Consider the following 17,514-nt stretch of genomic DNA (forward strand, 5'->3'; position numbering starts at 1 on the left):
AATTTCAACTCTACGCCTTAGTCCACCATACGTGGCTATCGCACCTCATCTTTAAATGAACACTTCATAATGAGCCCTCATCGATTAGTTCCCAACATAATAAGAGCTTCAAACATTTAATGGAACATGAAATACTTCTAGTGTATACCTTAGGATTGGTCACAATGACTCCGAATGCACTGAATGTGTCGTAAAGAAGCTTTTCATCAACATCCTGTTCAAAAGTATGAAGTCATAGCATCACAAATTGATTGATGATGAAAAACACACTGACTTCCAAAGAGCTCTCTTTTTCTTTCATTAATGAGTAGTTATATTATATGAAGTCACAGACTGAGAGCTCTCTCTCTCTCTCTCTCTCTCTCTCTCTCTCTCTCTCTCTCTCTCTCTGTGCAACAAATTCAAGCTCATAATGAAAAATGTAATCACAGACTTACTGCATCAAGGTTTCCAACAAATAAATTTGCTCCAACATCCAAGCTTTTCTTGTCTTGAGAAGCCTGAAAAACATGTCCCTATTTCTCAGAATATGCCTGCTTGAAAGAACAAAAGGAATGTGCACTGACGTCCCTTTTTTTTGGAAGCTGACACTATGATCAATTATTCAAGCCTATAGGTGACATTTCTTGCCTAACATTGCACTGAACTTATACTGTACATATGTAGACTTTATTACATCATAGCACCTAAAACCGAAACTTTCTGATGATCAAATAAAAAATAAACAGACCTTATTCACTCGAATTGGCTTCCCATATAGCTTGATCATGTTGAGAATCTTGATGGCCTACACAAACTCGTAAAAGAGAATGCAGTTTAGACAGGACAATTTTGCAATGTTCAAATAGTCATGAGTTAATGAATATAAACAACTCACATAGTCAGCATCCTCTTCACTACGAAATTCGACAAACCCATAGCCTTGATGTAGATTGGTTACTCTGTCCTTTGGAACATAAACATTGACTGTGATGATAAAATATGTCAGCTAAGTGCATGAATAAAAGCTTAAAACAGATCTTTCAGAATGAGTGGACATAAAACTTCTCTGGTTTCTTACCAACAGGCCCTGCTTGAACAAACAATTCCCATAATAACTCCTCTGACACCTGCAATCAACACAACTGGTCAAGTCCTGTTTAAAGCAGTTAAAGAAGCTGCATTCACTCTTGTCAACTGCAGTTCCGAATAAAAAGCCTCCCAAAAATCTCTTTGGGACACTTATGATCATGAGTACCTAATTACTTGAATCCAAAGACCAAAATAGCTTTCATTCATACTGTGATGTGTGCAGACCTAATAGCATACTGGAGGCAAACTTGGGAATCACATCCATGTAGTGTGCACAAGGACATTGTAGAGGATAGGTTTGACTACCAGGATCCAAGCCATGCGTGAACCTTCTTCCAACATGAACCAGTCTTAGATCCCTTTCAGACTGAGATGACCACCTAACCTGAGTGTTTCTATTAAAGAAGGAATAAGCAAACTAAACCCTAAATTTCATGAGTCCAAGTTGAAGGTATAATATCAAAATGCTAAAAGTAACTCTAATCAACACACACTAAGCCAGTTAAGGGTATAATATTAAAATGCTAAAAGTAACTCTAATCGACACACTCTTAAGCCAGTTTTCCAGTTTGCTTGTCACACATTGGCATAATTGCACGAGGCCTATGAATTCCTCCAATATCAAATAAAGACAAAAGGAGGTGGATCAAGAAAAATCCTTCAATATGGCTCGAAAGTCAATCAATAAGTCATGTTCACACATGATGTGAGAGTGTGCAATGGAAGAGGAAACACGAAACGGAGAGAGAAGGGAAGAGAAATACTACAATGAAAGAAGAGAATGGAAGAAGAAAATCCGCACTAAACTCCAAAAGAATTCCGAGTACAAAGAGGATTGATCAATTCCTACACACAGCCTAAGGCATCAGAGAGGGCACTGGATCAAGCTAATGACAAAAGGCAACACCAGAAGACTGAGTAGAATCCCTAAATGTCAAAGTGTGCTGAAACTTCCAAAGGATAATAATCAGCCAACTAAGGGGCAGGCTATAAATAGCCAAAAATGCCAAAAAAACTAGCCAATCTGATCTAGGAGGTGGAGAGCTAAAATAAGCATTATATGCTGAATTAGCCTCTTAAAACAGCCCCAAAAATGCTTAATTAATGAAAACCCTAAAATGGTGCATGGTTTGAGAGAGTATAAAATGGTGCAAGGTACATCCCAATCTTGGTTTGGCAGGTTTTAAACCTTCTAGCTTTGCTACTCATACCTATTCGCAAAGGACATCTCGGCCAAGGCTGCTAGACCTTGTCTACATCCATCCGAGGCCCGTTTCTAACCTTCATAACACAGTCCACACCACAAACAGCTTCTGTCCCAGCCCAACTGATGTTGTTGTCCATCTATCTCTTGTCACCACCTGCCATGTGGCACTCAGCTGCACATCCTCCGGCAAGGATTTCAAGGGGGATGCATTTGGCAGTGCAATCGAGAACAATTGCAAGGATTTCAAGGGGGATGGCTATCATGAGGACATGTATTTTTGAAACCTTGCTTAACATGTGGATTAATTTTTAATCACATGGTTAAGTAAACGTTGCACACGTGAGATGTAATTGGGGTTAGAGTAAATTTACAAGCCCGAGACTCGAGAAAATCAGGAGATGTCATAGGCAAACATTGCTAAAGGTATGCCGCACAGGTACTTGGTGGTATCTGGTGCCAGTTGTTGGCTTAGGTCATCCATTTGGCCATAAGTGTCAATTGGTGATACTAGAGAAGTGGCGTTTAGTGGTACACCTGACGCCAATCTGATGGTCAAAGATGGCGTAGAGACAATCGGGAATGGAAGTTGCCTAGCCAATTTAATTATTGGCCAGTCAAATTATTTTTCAGGACACCAAAAAAATTATTAGATTAATTTTCAGTATTTAAAGGCTGAAAATTTATATTTGATTATGAAAAATGCTGGAAAAACCATTTGGGAAGGCTACCACTTGTCAAAAATGCCCATGCAAGACTGAACAACATCTTTAGAGACTAGAGAGAGGCATTTTTATAAATTCAGCCTGCAAAAGGGAGGGAGGAGAGGCTGTTGGTCTGATTTGTAGCCATTGGAGGACCTTCTGAGGTAGCCAAGGGCAAGAGAAGACCAATCAATAGCAGGTGACAGCATCTACGAGCTGTTGAGACAGGGCACTAGCCGTAAATGACTGATTTTCTTCAGTTCTTTGCATCTACAAGCTATTGTGGCAGGGTAGCAGCTGCATTTGACTGATTTTCAATCATTCTTCATGACAAAACTCTGAATTTTCTCTCTCTACAGCTTTCTCTCTCATCTCCTGGCCATTTCACAGCATTGCTCCAAAGATCTCAGCATTAAGAACCTTGGAGACTAAGAAATTGCAAATTTCTCTGCTGTAAACCCTAATTTACAGCAGAAATTAGGGTTTTGAAGCAGCCTCAAAAAGCATGCCAAAAATTGGAAGCTCCAAGGCTTGGATTCAATAGGGCTAAAGGTGAATTTCAGCTAAATTTAGGTGGAGGACTAGCCACCATTGAATTTGGGACATTTCCATCATCCATGAAGTGGGTGAAGGCCAATTAATGCCGAATCAAGGGGCAGAATAGATTGAAGACTTGCTGGTCACTTTGGACAGCAAGGGGAGTTGAAATACCGAAAGGGATTGGGAGAAACCCATTGTAAGTCAACTTTTTCTTCAATAAAGCTAAAGAAATACCGAAAGGGGCGCCAATTTTGGGGCCAATCAGGTGTGCATTGTCCAAGATCAATAGGTAAATTTGTATTTTCAGATTTGCATTAATTCTTTGCTAGTGTAATTAAGTTGTAATCCAAGGTTTACCACCCTATCCGAGGAGGAAGACTGGTTACACCGTGCAATACCGGTCCACTAATTAAAGAGCATAGTAGACACAAAAATGCTTTCCCAGATCGAACTACCTCCATCCCCAAAAAATAAGACGACAAACCTAGGTCCATCATCTTAAAAAGCAGAACAAAACTAAGCCTTATTTGTGCTATGGCAAAAGAATCTGAGCCAATGATAAGTAAATCATCTACATAGAGTAGAATATCGTTGACTCCCTCTAAAGTGATGTGAACACATAAGTTCAAGTCATAAGGGGCAGGATGGTATCCATGAGTTCTAAGAAACTCATCCATCCTCCAAAACCAAGACCATAGTGCTTCAGCCCATAAAGAGCTTTCCGCAGGCGAAAGACCTTATCTTTCCAGTCAATAGAAGAAAAGCTCAATGGTTGCTCCGCATCGAGTTCCTCCCCTATATAACCACCTAGAAAGGCACTTCTGACGTCCATCTAATAGATCAACCAACCGTAGTGTGCAACGAGTGTAACCAACAAACAAAATGATATCAATTGCACAATAGGAGCAAAGGTCTCTTTATAATCAATGCCTTGTTTTTGTCAAAACCCTTGCATTACAAGATGAGCCTTGTATTTATCTAAAGCCCCATCAACCTTTAGCTTAGTCCTAAAAATCCACTTTGTTTCAATGACTTTTTTGTGGCTTGGACAATCCACCAAGGTCCAAGTCTCATTTTGGTTAATACTCTCTAGCTCCTTCTCCATGACATGTCGCCATTGGGAGTACTGAAGAGCCTCCTACTAACTATCCAACTCAGAATGTGCTATGTAATCACTTGTAAACGACGATGCAAATAATGCTTGAGGTACAAGCCGGATAGATCTTCTAGAGCCCTTCAAAGTGAAATCCAGTGAAAGGAACCTCAAATCCCACATGGTCTGCTAGTACCAATGAGATAACAAGTCACAAGAAAGAGACCTAGGAGCTGAAAATTTTGCAAGTGGATCAAGAGTGGGTGGTGGATCCAACTCAGAAGGCACTAGCGGCTTCACCTCCAACTTTACCCATGGCTGCTCAATATTCGACAAGTTTTCTTCGTGTGCCCATTCTGCAAGTTTGCCAGTACTTGTTCATTGTACAATGTCTGAAGAGGAGGAGAAGGAAGAGGAGAAGGAAGAAGAAATATTGTGCTTCTTGTCCGTGGCTGTCTTCTGCACCTATTCTTCACGTCATCCCACCGATCATGCGCCCTAGTTAAGTGTACCCTATGTCACCTGCCCCACAATTGCCGTTTAACAATCTGTTGCACCAACTATCCCGCCACAATCTGTATATAATAAACATTTTATATATCAATTGTTACAAAGACATATTGGCTCAATGATTCTAAATTAATTTGATGCTCATGTACTTTGAAAGGCCATTTGTATTATTTAAGTATTTCAAAATATGATTAAATATTCATCTTTCTATTTAAGGGTGATCAATGGCCAAAACACCCTATAATTATACTTGGATCGTTGTCATGAGAACATGTATTTTTGAAATCTCACATAATATGTGGATTAATTTTTAATCACATGGTTAAGTAAATGTTGCACATGTGAGGTATAACTGGGATTAGAGTAAATTTACGAGCTCGAGATCCGATAAAATCACAGGATGTCAACGGCAAAAGTTGCTTTAAGTTATGCCGCACAAGTACTTGATGGTATTCGGTGCCAGTTGTTGGCCTAGGTCATTCATTTGGTCATAAGTGTCAATTGGCGACACTAGAAAAGTGGTATTTAATGGTACCTAACACCCATTTGATGGTCAAAGATGGCGTAGAGACACTCGAGAATGGAAGTTACCTAGTCAATTTAATTATTGGTCAATCAAATTATTTTTCAAGGAACCGAAATAATTATTAGATTAATTTTCAGTATTTAAAGACTGAAATTTAATATTTAATTATGAATAATGCTGAAAAAACCATTTGGAAAGGCTGCCACCTATCAAAAATGCCTATGTAAGACTGAAAAACGTCTTTAGAGGTTGAAGAGAGGCATTTTAGTGTATTCAACCTGCAAGAGAGGGGGAGAAGATGCTACTGGTTTGATTTGCATCCATTGGAGGACCTTATAAGGTAGCCAGGGATAGGAGAAGACCAATCAACACTAGGTGACAACATCTATAGACTATTGAGACAAGGCAGCAGCAATAAATGACTGATTTTCTTTAGTTCTTTACATCTACAGGCTGTTGAGACAGAGCAACAATAGTAAATGATAGATTATCTTCAGTTCTTCGCGAAGAAAGTCTGAATTTTCTCTCTCCTTAGCATTCTCTCTCATCTCCCAACCTTTTTGTAGCCTTGTTCCGAAGATTACAGCATTGAGCTCACCAAAGGTTGAGAAATTTCAGATTTCTCTCTTGTAAATCCTAATCTGTAGCAAAAATTAGGGTTTAGCAAAGCCTCCGAAAACATGCCAAAAATTGGAAGCTCCAAGACTTGGATTCAATAGGGCTGAAGCTGTTTTTAGCCTATTCAAGTGGAGAGACAAGCAAATCATTAAATTTGGGGCATTTTCCATCTCCATTAAAACAGGTGAAGGCCAATTGATTGCCCGAATCAAGAAGCAAATCAGATCAAAGACTTGCTGGTCATTTTGGGCAGCAAGGGGAGTTGAAATACTGAAAGGGATTGGAAGAATCTCATTGTACATCAACTTCTTCTTCAATTAAGCTAAATAAATACTGAAAGGGGCACCAGTTTTGGAGCCAATAAGGTATCCAATGTCCAAGATAATATGATAAAGTGTGCATTTCAATTTAGTGAATTTGTTAATTGTTGTAAATAGTGCTTAATCAGGTTATTTACCACCCTATCCAAGGAGAAAGACTGGTTTCAGTCGTCATTGATGAGATATCCAAGAGAAATTAAAAGTTTAGTCGAGCATTTAAATTGACCAAAAAGCTCACATGGCTAAGACTTTTACACTCAAATAGTCATATTGACTAAAAGTCCATATAATGAGTGGTTTCAAAAGGTGAAACCAAATACTCATGGTCAAAGAAACAAATCATGAGCCACTGAACCTATATAATGAAGCTCTCCAAAAACTAAATTTAGGAGGCTACTATTTTTGAAAGTTGCTCCAATGGAAATTATATTCACGTCAAAGGCTTCAAATTTTCACAAGAAACAATTTTGTATTCAGCAACTATCTCGAATTCTAACCATTGAGAGATTTTTAGAGTAGAAGGTTTGAAAACTTATTTCTCTAGAAAAGTGACATATGGCATCTAGAATATAAAATGCATCATTTAGAAGAGACAAGTGTCCCTACACTTGTCATCTTCAACAAACACTTGTCATTTGTAGCCTCTGCTGTCCACTTTTGAGCACCCAAGCCCAACACCTATGTATTGGAGGTATCTCTCGTCATTTGGAATAAGCTCTCATGTTGAAATTTAAGCCACATGCTTTATACTCTCCTATCTATCTCTCATCCAAGAATCACTTTCTACTTAGCTTGATCTAATCCAAGCACTAAAGAAGAAAATCAGCTTGCTACTCAAAGTTTAGAGAAATAAGGATTTCAAAACCCTAATTTTTAGAGTTGCAACAAATCAACCTTTTGTATATAATTTGCACACTTGTACCCATAGTTTTGTTTCAATGAATTTCTATAAAGAGAGAGCGGTCGGTTTCCCTCTCAACATGGTATCAACTCTCTCTCTCTCTCGGTCGGTTTCCCTCTCAACATGGTATCAACTCTCTCTCTCTCTCTCTCTCTCTCTCTCTCTCTCTCTCTCTGACACATATTTTCATGGTGATATTTGATCGAGTTGGTTAAGTTCAAAGTATTGTCATTCTCATGTTCTTTCCAACACTTACACTATATGTCACATGTCTCATTTGTCTCATATCTATCCATCAAATGCCATGTGTTTCTTCTGGCAATTGTGCAAAATGACTAACTATCCACATCAAACAAACAAGTCGCACGACCTGTCAGGCTTTCAATCTAAGCCTGAATTCTCAAAATTTCTTCTCCGAACTAAAAGACAATTCACATAAAATTGGAGATTATTTATTTTATCAAAATTTCTCATCATTTACCCATTAAAAATTAAAGCTTTTTAAATCTAAGCATGCATTCTTCAAATTTCTTCATCAAAATTTCTTTTTTTTTCAATTTAAGCTCTCCCCATGGCATCTACCATCAGGATGTTACAATATGACACCACAATTGAAAAATTCTCAAGCGTTAGCTTTTTCATCTAGAAGACAAAGATCCAGCTTATACTCATACGAGAAGCAGCATGGAAAGTCATCTCGACTAACAAGCCAAAGCATGTTTGGGGCAATGCATAACTTCATTAAGAATGGCTCAAGAAGAATGAAAGTGCACTCGTCATCATCAAGCTTGACCTCTCTGACAACATTCTTCATCACCTTGATCTTACAAAAACGGCAAAAGAGATATGGGATGGCCTTCAAACCACATTTAGGGGAGATATTAATAATTCCAAATTATTTGTAAAGATGCAATTGCTTCATATCCCCTACAATCGTTCAAAGACTCTTAAGCATCATCTCGATCATGTAAGTCTTCTTTATCAACAATTGACCACTCTCAAACCTATCCAAATGATGATTATCAAAAGACTACTTCTTAATAGCCCGATAAAAGAAGGGCAATTCCATAAAATCATGGCAACTCTCAAGGTGGCTCAAGAGATGAAAGAGATGAAAAATGTCTATACCAAGAAATAAACTTCAAAGTGTCGATATTGCAAGTGTATTGGTGTCATCAAGACATGTATTTTTGAAACCTCACTTAACATGTGGATTAATTTTTAATCACATGGCGAAGCCGGGTTTCAATTAGTCACATTGTTCATCAATGTTACAAGAAGAAAGATCAGTAGCAAGACAAGCAACACGCCCAATATGTTGCTACTAATACCTTATCTATAGTGACTCTAACAAGCCATCTACCACCTCTGATAAGGCCTTTAATGTATCTGTTCAGTCATTGTCTTTGGACAATGATGAACCCTATCAGTATGCTTTTTAAATCAAATTCTAAGTAAATAAATAATGTGTTTAGGAATTAGACATTAACCATGTTCATGCATGCGTTAAGATCTTTCCAAATAGTTACTGTGTGGAGTACTCTATCCGGATTATTATCCAAAACAATTTATACTTTTCCTTTTTTATTCTATTAGGAGCTATATTTCAAGGGAGATTGTAACCACTTCCTGCGTGAACGCTAAGTTGATCCCAAAAGCTATACCCATATATTTGACCTCTAGTCATGTGCCCAATGCCTCTGAGCCACACTGGCCTTTAATCAGCCTCTCAGCCATGCACACGCACCTCTAAACCATGTCTTATTTTGAATCCCTAAGCTTCTCGGTAGACCACGTCATGACCTACCTCATGTTGTCTCTCTCTCACTTATGTATCTTCTTTTCTAGAATCATTGTACGGGATTAGACACTGCCTCTTCAAGGTAAGACCTTCCCTTTTTCTTCTTCAAATGTTTCATGTCACGAGTTCAATCACCCATGACCCAAAGGAAGATTTGTTAGATTTATTTATCCCCGTGTGTGAACATACATTCTTGCGTATAAAAGAGTGTATTTAGGTGTGCACACCTTTTACACCACTTAGCATTAAAGAAGAGTGTATTAGCTATGCACCAGTAGCACCCAGGCAACAGCCACTTTAGCTATGCACCAGTAGCACCCAAGCAAAAAAATATGTAAAGGCATTAGCTCGAAAAAGTATATCCACATGTGTCCAGAATAATCATCCACAATTAAAAAAAAGCGAACCGTTCAAGGTGGCCAAGGATATCAGTCCACAAAGATCAATATGAATCAATTTAAGAGACACCTTAGCTCTATGTGTAGAATGTTGAGGAAATGGGGGGGTACAGTTGTTATGGGAGCACTAGACTGTGCTCGAGAGACTAAACTAGATGCAAGATTTGTTACAAGATTTCTGATTACAAGATAATCCCACATAGGGACATAAGGTACAGTGATAACTTGACAAGATACAAAAAATCCCACAACTCGAGACCATAGATATAGACAACAAGACTCCATAGGATATAAGGAATCCCACAACTCGGAACCGTAAGTATGGATACAAGATAAATCCCACAACTCGAGACCATAGATATAGACAACAAGACTCCATAGGATATAAGGAATCCCACAACTCGGAACCGTAAGTATGGATACAAGATATTAGAATTACAAGATCTCCCTCAACAATAATGAACAAGATACAAGACAGTACTAGACAAGATCTTGTACTATGAGATTACAAGGTGACAAGATAACAGGAGTATAATGGAAGACAAGACAAGACTAGATACCATGACTAGACAAGAACTAGAACTGGAACTCAAAGTTACTTACTTAGAGGTCTCAATTGCTTGAGCTCCCAAAACTGGTATTTGCAAGACTGGGAGACTCTTGTTGGCCATTTCACTTACGCCTCACTTACGCCTACACTCACATAGGAGTATCAGTGATCAGTAGGACACCGGGGCACTTCTTGGTCTCGATATGAGAGGGGTTTTTTTCCCCAAACTTATGGTATTATTTCGTATGTGCTTATGTCACACACTTACGGGCACTTATCGTGTTCGGGTGTGGATATCCCCCTACAACTCTAAGGTTTTAGGGTTATACCTTGTACTTTTAGATTACACTCTTTCAGTCTATTGCATTGGGTATCGTCCTTCACTCTCACACTGTCTACTACACTCTCTGCTGAGCTTCGATCCTGTCTCCATTTCACATTTGGTATCAGAGCTGAGGCTCTGTTCAGCTCAACTCCACTCAGTCTTCGAGAATCTCTGCTCAGGTTCAACTTTACTCAGCAACCGCCAGCCAGAAAGCAACCGTGAACCTTTACTCAGCAACCGCCAGCCAGAAAGCAACCGCCACTGCTCAGCAGATCTATCACTTGTGGCAACAAAAAGCACAACAGCACCACTACTCTACATCTCGCCAGTAGATGCTATTGTCTCCTATTGTTGATTGGTCTTGTTTTGCCCCTGGCTACCTCAAAAGGTCCTCCAATGGCTGTCTCCTACTGTTGATTGGTCTTGTTTTGCCCCTGGCTGCCTCAAAATGTCCTCCAATGGCTGCAAATCAGACCAATAGCCTCCCCTCCCTCTCTCTTGTAGGTTGAATTTATAGAAATGCCCCTCTTCAGTCTCTAAAGACGTTTTTCAATCTTGCATGGGCATTTTTGACAAGTGGCAACCTTCCCAAATGATTTTTTCAGTATTTTTCATAATTAAATATTAATTTTCAGTCTTAAAATACTGAAAATTAATCTAATAATTATTTGGGTTCCCTGAAAAATAATTTGACTGACCAATAATTAAATTGGCTAGGCAACTTCCATTCCCGAGTGGCCAATAATTAAATTGGCTAGGCAACTTTCATTCCCGAGTGTCTCTGCGCCATCTTTGACCATCAGATTGGCATTAGGTACCATTAAACATCACTTCTCTAGTGTCACCAACTAACACTTATGATCAAATAGATGACCTAGGCCAACAACTGGCACCAGATACCACCAAGTACATGTGCGGTATAACTTATAGCAACTTTTGCCTTTGACATCCTGTGGTTTCTTTTGGTCCCGAGCTCGTAAATTTACTTTAACCCCACTTGCATCTCACATGTGCAACATTTACTTGATCATGTGATTAGAAATTAATCCATATGTTAAGTGAGGTTTAAAAATGCATGTCCTCATGATACCTATATCCTATGACGTCCAATACTCTGCGCCCTAGGTCGCCCGCCACTGCCCTGCAGCCCGTCAGTACCCCATCTGCCCACCTGTGACAGTGCTCGCCACACCAATCTTCAACCTCCTGCACTGCCTGCGTCCGCTGCTCCAACCTCTCATGCAGCACTTGCAAGCACCATGCCCGCCTCTGACGACGGCTACGCTGCCCAGTCTGCCTGTACTCGCCAGCTCGCCAGTGCCACGCCAGACGCCTACGTCTAAGGAAGCTTCTGTCAAGTCTCTGGCATGAAGCCCGCCATTGTTCTAACCTCGCACCTGCAACTGAATCTACGTTTGGGCCACGAGCTTGTCTGGCACTTTCAAAGGTGTTTTTTAAAATTTTGCCTTTTTTATTTCAAATTTCATTTCTGGACAAAGGGGCTTCAGCCTAGGCAAATACAGAATTGTGAATATGTGTCCCAGACACGTTTAATGCAAATTTCTGAGCAAATTTATCGAAAATTTTGGGGCTTTTGTATTTCTTGAGGACATTGACACATGTATTGCAGTCTCAGTCACTAATAGACTGATTTGAACAAGTTTCAGGCAAGAAATTTTGGGGATTTTGCTAATACAGTGTTGCTGAACACTGAATGCACCTTGGACTACGTGCATTACAGACAATTTTGACAAAGTATACTAATTGCAGCAAGTTATTTGCTGTAATTTTTGAAAATTTTGAGATTTCCAATTCGGTCCAACTTGGACATTGCTCTTTTGCTTCTTTTGGTAATTGATAATCATGGCAAATCACAAAGGAGATGTCTTTACCTATGTATCCAAGGAGGACAAATTGGATGGTAACAACTACTCGCTTTGGTCCTTCATGATGAAGAATGTGGTTATTGCGAAAAATCTTTGGGATTATGTCAGTGGAGAAGAAATTAGGCACGGAGTTGAGGCTCCAGCTACTCCTCCTCCAGGAGGACGTGGACAACGAGCACCTCAGCAGGCTCCACTCCAGCCACTTCCCCAAAGATCCGCAACACAAAAAGCATGGGATACACGAGATGCATAGGCTTTATCGTTGATTGCATTGGCAGTTCAGCGGTCCATCATCTCCCACATTCGTTCAGTAGCTTCTTCATAAGAAGCTTGGCTAACTATGGAGCAGATGTTTGCAGGTAAAAATGAGACTCACATCTCTTTCTTAAAGAAAGAGCTAGAGACATTGAAGATGGATGAGGGTGATTCTATTCAAGATCACTTGAACAAAATTCAGGACTTGCGTGAGCAACTTATGAATGTTGATGAGTACTATTCAGATGCACATATGATATCTACTACATTGAACTCATTACCTCCTTCGTACTTGGCTTTTCATACGGCCTTAAACCTCACCATGAGGATTGCCGCACAACCGATCACTTTTCTTCAATTAGTCAATTTGCTTCTAGAGGAGGAGCAAACAAGAAGAAATAGTGGTGTGCATGCCATAGCCTTTGAGCAGGCTTTTATGGTTAGACAGAAGGGCAAAGGCAGCCAAGTAAAGAATGCCCCATACAGCTCTCGAACTTCTGTCACCTCACACAAAAGTTAAAAACTATTGGGAATCAAGGCCTCGTGCCTTTAAATGTGCTCGAGTGTGAATACACCCTAAGCACTTGTACTTACACATATATATCTATCTAAAAAACCTAAAGGTATACTATCGTCATTGTACCTACAAACGTGCTCACTCTCGACTCTGCTCTATCTCACTCTCTCTGTGTCTCACTCTACATAATGACTATCTGTCTAGATCTCCGTGCCTAACCCGTCACTACAAACTAGTATCAGAGCTACGGTTGAGGCATTTGTGCCTCTTGGAGTTCGAGCAAGACAAACGAGCAAGTCGTGAGCTGCAGGCATCGTAGGTAGTCGCAGGCAAGCTCGATAGGAAGAGTTGCAAGAGTTGCAGGTGTCGCACGGCGTGCGACAGGTCGACAGGTGACACGCAACAGTTGACTGGAGCAGGCGATTGCAAATGACAAGGACCAACAAGCAGCGCACAGGGAGCAACGGGGCAGCAGTCACGCGACGGTGGTCCGTAGCCGGTAGACGCAGGCGACGTCCCGTCGGCAACCTACACGGTCACACGTTTTTTTTCCAGAAAAACAAAAAAAAAAATTCAACTACTACCTTCTTCTTGATGGGGTTTTGCGTGCCAGGCACAAAAGGCCAAATCTGTGCAAACTTGGCCTGAAAATTTGGGGCTTTTCCCGGATTTGGGGATTATGATGCAGAGCAAGGTCATTTGTCTCAAAATTGCATGAATTTTGTGACATTTTGTCCCCGACATTTGGGGCTTTTCATGTACATGCGCAAATTGGGCTGAAATTTACCCAATTTCTCAACATTGATGCACATTGGACCCCGTGCAATTTGGGGCTTTTGCAGTTTGGGCAAAATCTATGCAGCATTTGGTCATTTTATGTACATGCAGGTTGAATTCCACGCAATTTGGACATCAACACTTGGTAAAATTTGGGGGTTTTGCTGAAATTTCTCTATTTTGACAAAATTGGCATGTTCTATGCATGACAGAGAAAATGAAGATGTGTGCTTGATGTTTTGAGCACAAAATTTTGGGGCTTTTGACATTTCGTGTCAAATTTTATGCCCGTGGGCACATGTACAACAAAAATTGCAGCTGAAATTTCGGGATTTCTCATGTAATGTGATGCATATGCCCTTGGAACAGCTGTAATCAGTTGTGGAATGCTGTAGCACATGGTTTGATGCTTCTGAAAATTTATTTACAAATCTGAAATCTGTGCTTCTGTGTGGTCATTTATTGCTGATCGGTACTTGTTTGTACCTTGGTCACTTGGGTGACAGTTTTGGGCCTGCATTTGCTGTTTTCGGTCACATTTGGGCTGCAAATCATGGCTGGCAGCAATGACACTAGTAATCTGATACACATAAAGAAGCTTGAAGGCGCACATAACTTTGCAGTCTGGCAAAAGCAGTGTTACAATATCTTGTTGCAAAAGAAGCAAGCAAAGCCGATCAAAACCAAAGGGGCAGAGCCCACGGACATGGAACAGGACAATTGGGATGAATTAAATGAGCTTGCACGCTCAACCATAGAGCTATAGATTTTCTGATGCCTTGCTGTTCAACATTGAAGGTTTGGATTTTGCATATGCTATATGGACTAGACTGGAAGAACTGTATGCACAAAAGAGTACTGCAAGCAAAGTGTATTGGCTGAAAAAGCTTATGGATTTGCCTATGAAAGAGGGTACAGTAATGTCTACTCACTTGAGTGAGTTTAACTCCATTTTCAGCCAGCTGGTTGCCTTGAAGTTCATGATTGATGAGGAATTTAAGGCCACTTTCTTGCTTTGCACTCTACCAAAGAGTTGGGATACATTCAGGACTGCTATGAGCAATTCTAATGTAATCCTTTTGTATGCTAATGTAGAGAGTGCTCTACTTATGGAAGAGATGAATCGATAGAACAATGCATCCTGTAAGTCTTCGAGTGCTTTGCAACTAGGGGCAGATCACAACAAAAGGGTAAATATGATAGCCACGGACACAGTAAATCACATGGCAAAGATGTTAAATGTCATCATTGTGGCAAGAAGGGTCACTTTAGACGTGATTGCTACAAATGGAAGAAAGAGAAAGGAAAAGGCAACAAGACAGATGATAGCAAGGAAGAGAAGAAGGACAGCCAGCCTAAGAAGAGCAATGTAAAAATTGAAGAGGTCAATGTAGTCACTCATGATAGTGATAGTGGGGGTGATGTACTCTTTGTCTCTTCACATTTTGGTGCACATGCTTTACTTGCAAATACAGATAATGATATGCATACCTAGATTCTCGATGTAGGTGCTTCCTTTCATGTCACCCCTCATCGTGAGTGGTTCTCCACCTATACAGGGGGTCGACATGGTGTTGTCCATCTTGGGGATAACTATGCATGTGACATTTCAAGTATTGGCAATGTGTAGTTAAAGTTTCAACATGGCTCTGTCTTTACACTTCAGCATGTACGGCATGTACCTCAGCTCAAGAAGAGCTTGATTAGCACAGGGCAGCTAGATGATGATGGTTTTGGTTTTCATACCACCTTTGGTGATGGAAAATGGAAGATTTTTAAGGGATCTAGGGTTATTGCCAGAGGTTGCAAGAGTGATACTTTGTATCCACTTCATGTATCTCGTGTGTATGACCATGTTGTTGCTGTGACCGACCAGCCAAGCATTTCTTTATGGCATGGCCGGCTAGGACACATGAGTCAAACTGGTATGAAAGTGCTTTCTCATTCAGGTTACTTGTCTTGCCTTCGTTATGCTAAATTTGAGCACTGTGATCATTGTATTTATAGCAAACATGCACAGACGTCTCACAAAAAGTCTCTTTCTTTGAAATCTTCTCCTCTAGAGTTAGTACATTCGGATGTATGTCAAATGCCAGGATTATCTTTAGGGGGAAAGAAATATTTTGTCACTTTTGTCAATGATGCTACACGAAAAGTATGGGTTTACCCTATTCGTAGCAAGGATAAAGTGCTTGACAAGTTTAAAAAATTCTTGGCATTGGCTGAAAATCAGAAAGATAAGACACTTAAGTGTCTTTGCTCTGACAATGGTAGGGAATATGTGTCCCAATCCTTTCAAGCATTTTGTGATAGCAAGGAATAAAGAGGGAGCGGGAGCTCACTGCTTCTCATAATCCGCCCCAAAATGGAGTTTGGCTGCCAAGAAGCATGGTCGGGCAAGCCACCTTCATATGCTCATCTGAAAGTGTTTGGCTGCGAGGCTTTTGTGCACATTCATAAAGAACAACACAGCAAACTTGAGCCAAAGTCCTGTTAATGCATTTTCCTAGGATATGGTAACGAGGGTGAAATGGGATATAGATTATGGGATCCCGAGAAAAGGAAAGTAGTACGCAGCAATGACGTTATCTTCCAGGAAGATCGCATGCACAAACAGCGTGAAAAGACCGAGGAGGTCCGTAGGGTTGTATTCCGGGAAGAAATACCTTTTGGACAGCAAAATATGCCCGTTGTACAGCAGCAAATACCTGCTGTAAATGAACCTGTAAATGCAGGAAATGATGCTGGAAATGATCAGCCAACTATTGCCCATGAAAATGAGCCACTACATGTGCAAGAATAGCTAGGACAGTAAGCTGTTAATGCTGATTTGTAGGCTGAAATGCCAGGACAGCATGCTGAAAATGGAAATTTGCAGGAACAGCCAACAAACAATGACCATTGGGTGAGGAGATCCTCTAGGGCTACTAGACAACCTGACAGATTTGTTCCTGGTGCAAATAATGTGGCTGATTATGTCATGTTGACGGACTGTGGTGAATCGTCTTGCTTCAAGGAGGCAATGGACAGACAGGACAGCAATAAATGGTATAAAGCCATGTTGTCAACGATGGAATCTCTTGGAAAAAATGGCACTTCGAACTTGGTGCAGTTGAGGCTGGAAATGATCAGTCAATTATTGCCCATGAAAATGAGCCATTACATGTGTAGGAACAGCCACGATAGTAAGCTGTTAATGCTGATTTGCAGGCTGAAATGCCAGGACAACATGCTGAAAATGGAAATTTGCAGGAATAGCCAGCAAACAGTGACCATTGGGTTAGGAGATCGTCTGGGGCTACTACACAACCCGACAAATTTGATCTTGGTACAAATAATGTCGCTGATTATGTCATGTTGACAGACTGTGGTGAACCGTCTTGCTTCAAGGAAGTAATGGACAAACAAGACAGCAAGAAATGGTATAAAGCCATGTTGTCAGAGATTAAATCTCTTGGAAAAAATGGCACTTGGGACTTGGTGCAATTGCCTAAAGGGCAGAAATCCCTTCCATGCAA

At 40.4% G+C, this 17,514-nt stretch overlaps 1 protein-coding gene across 1 annotated transcript in view; it reads right to left on the reverse strand.

Annotated features, from left to right (window-relative positions):
• EMB2444 (RNA-binding (RRM/RBD/RNP motifs) family protein) overlaps nt 1–17,514 on the reverse strand; it is a 105,944-nt gene that overhangs the window by 22,303 nt on the left and 66,127 nt on the right. The window contains exons 2-6 of the mRNA XM_087665625.1: nt 1,061–1,109; nt 878–966; nt 731–787; nt 438–500; nt 149–214 (exon numbers count right to left, since the gene is read on the reverse strand). Of these exons, the coding sequence (XP_087521751.1) occupies nt 149–214; nt 438–500; nt 731–787; nt 878–966; nt 1,061–1,109 (324 nt within the window). The remainder of the gene's footprint in view (nt 1–148; nt 215–437; nt 501–730; nt 788–877; nt 967–1,060; nt 1,110–17,514) is intronic.

The sequence above is a fragment of the Lygodium microphyllum genome, chromosome 24, assembly GCF_053477565.2.
Source record: "Lygodium microphyllum isolate KBCC chromosome 24, Lygodium_microphyllum_v1.1.10, whole genome shotgun sequence".
In the NCBI taxonomy this organism is placed as follows: domain Eukaryota; kingdom Viridiplantae; phylum Streptophyta; class Polypodiopsida; order Schizaeales; family Lygodiaceae; genus Lygodium; species Lygodium microphyllum.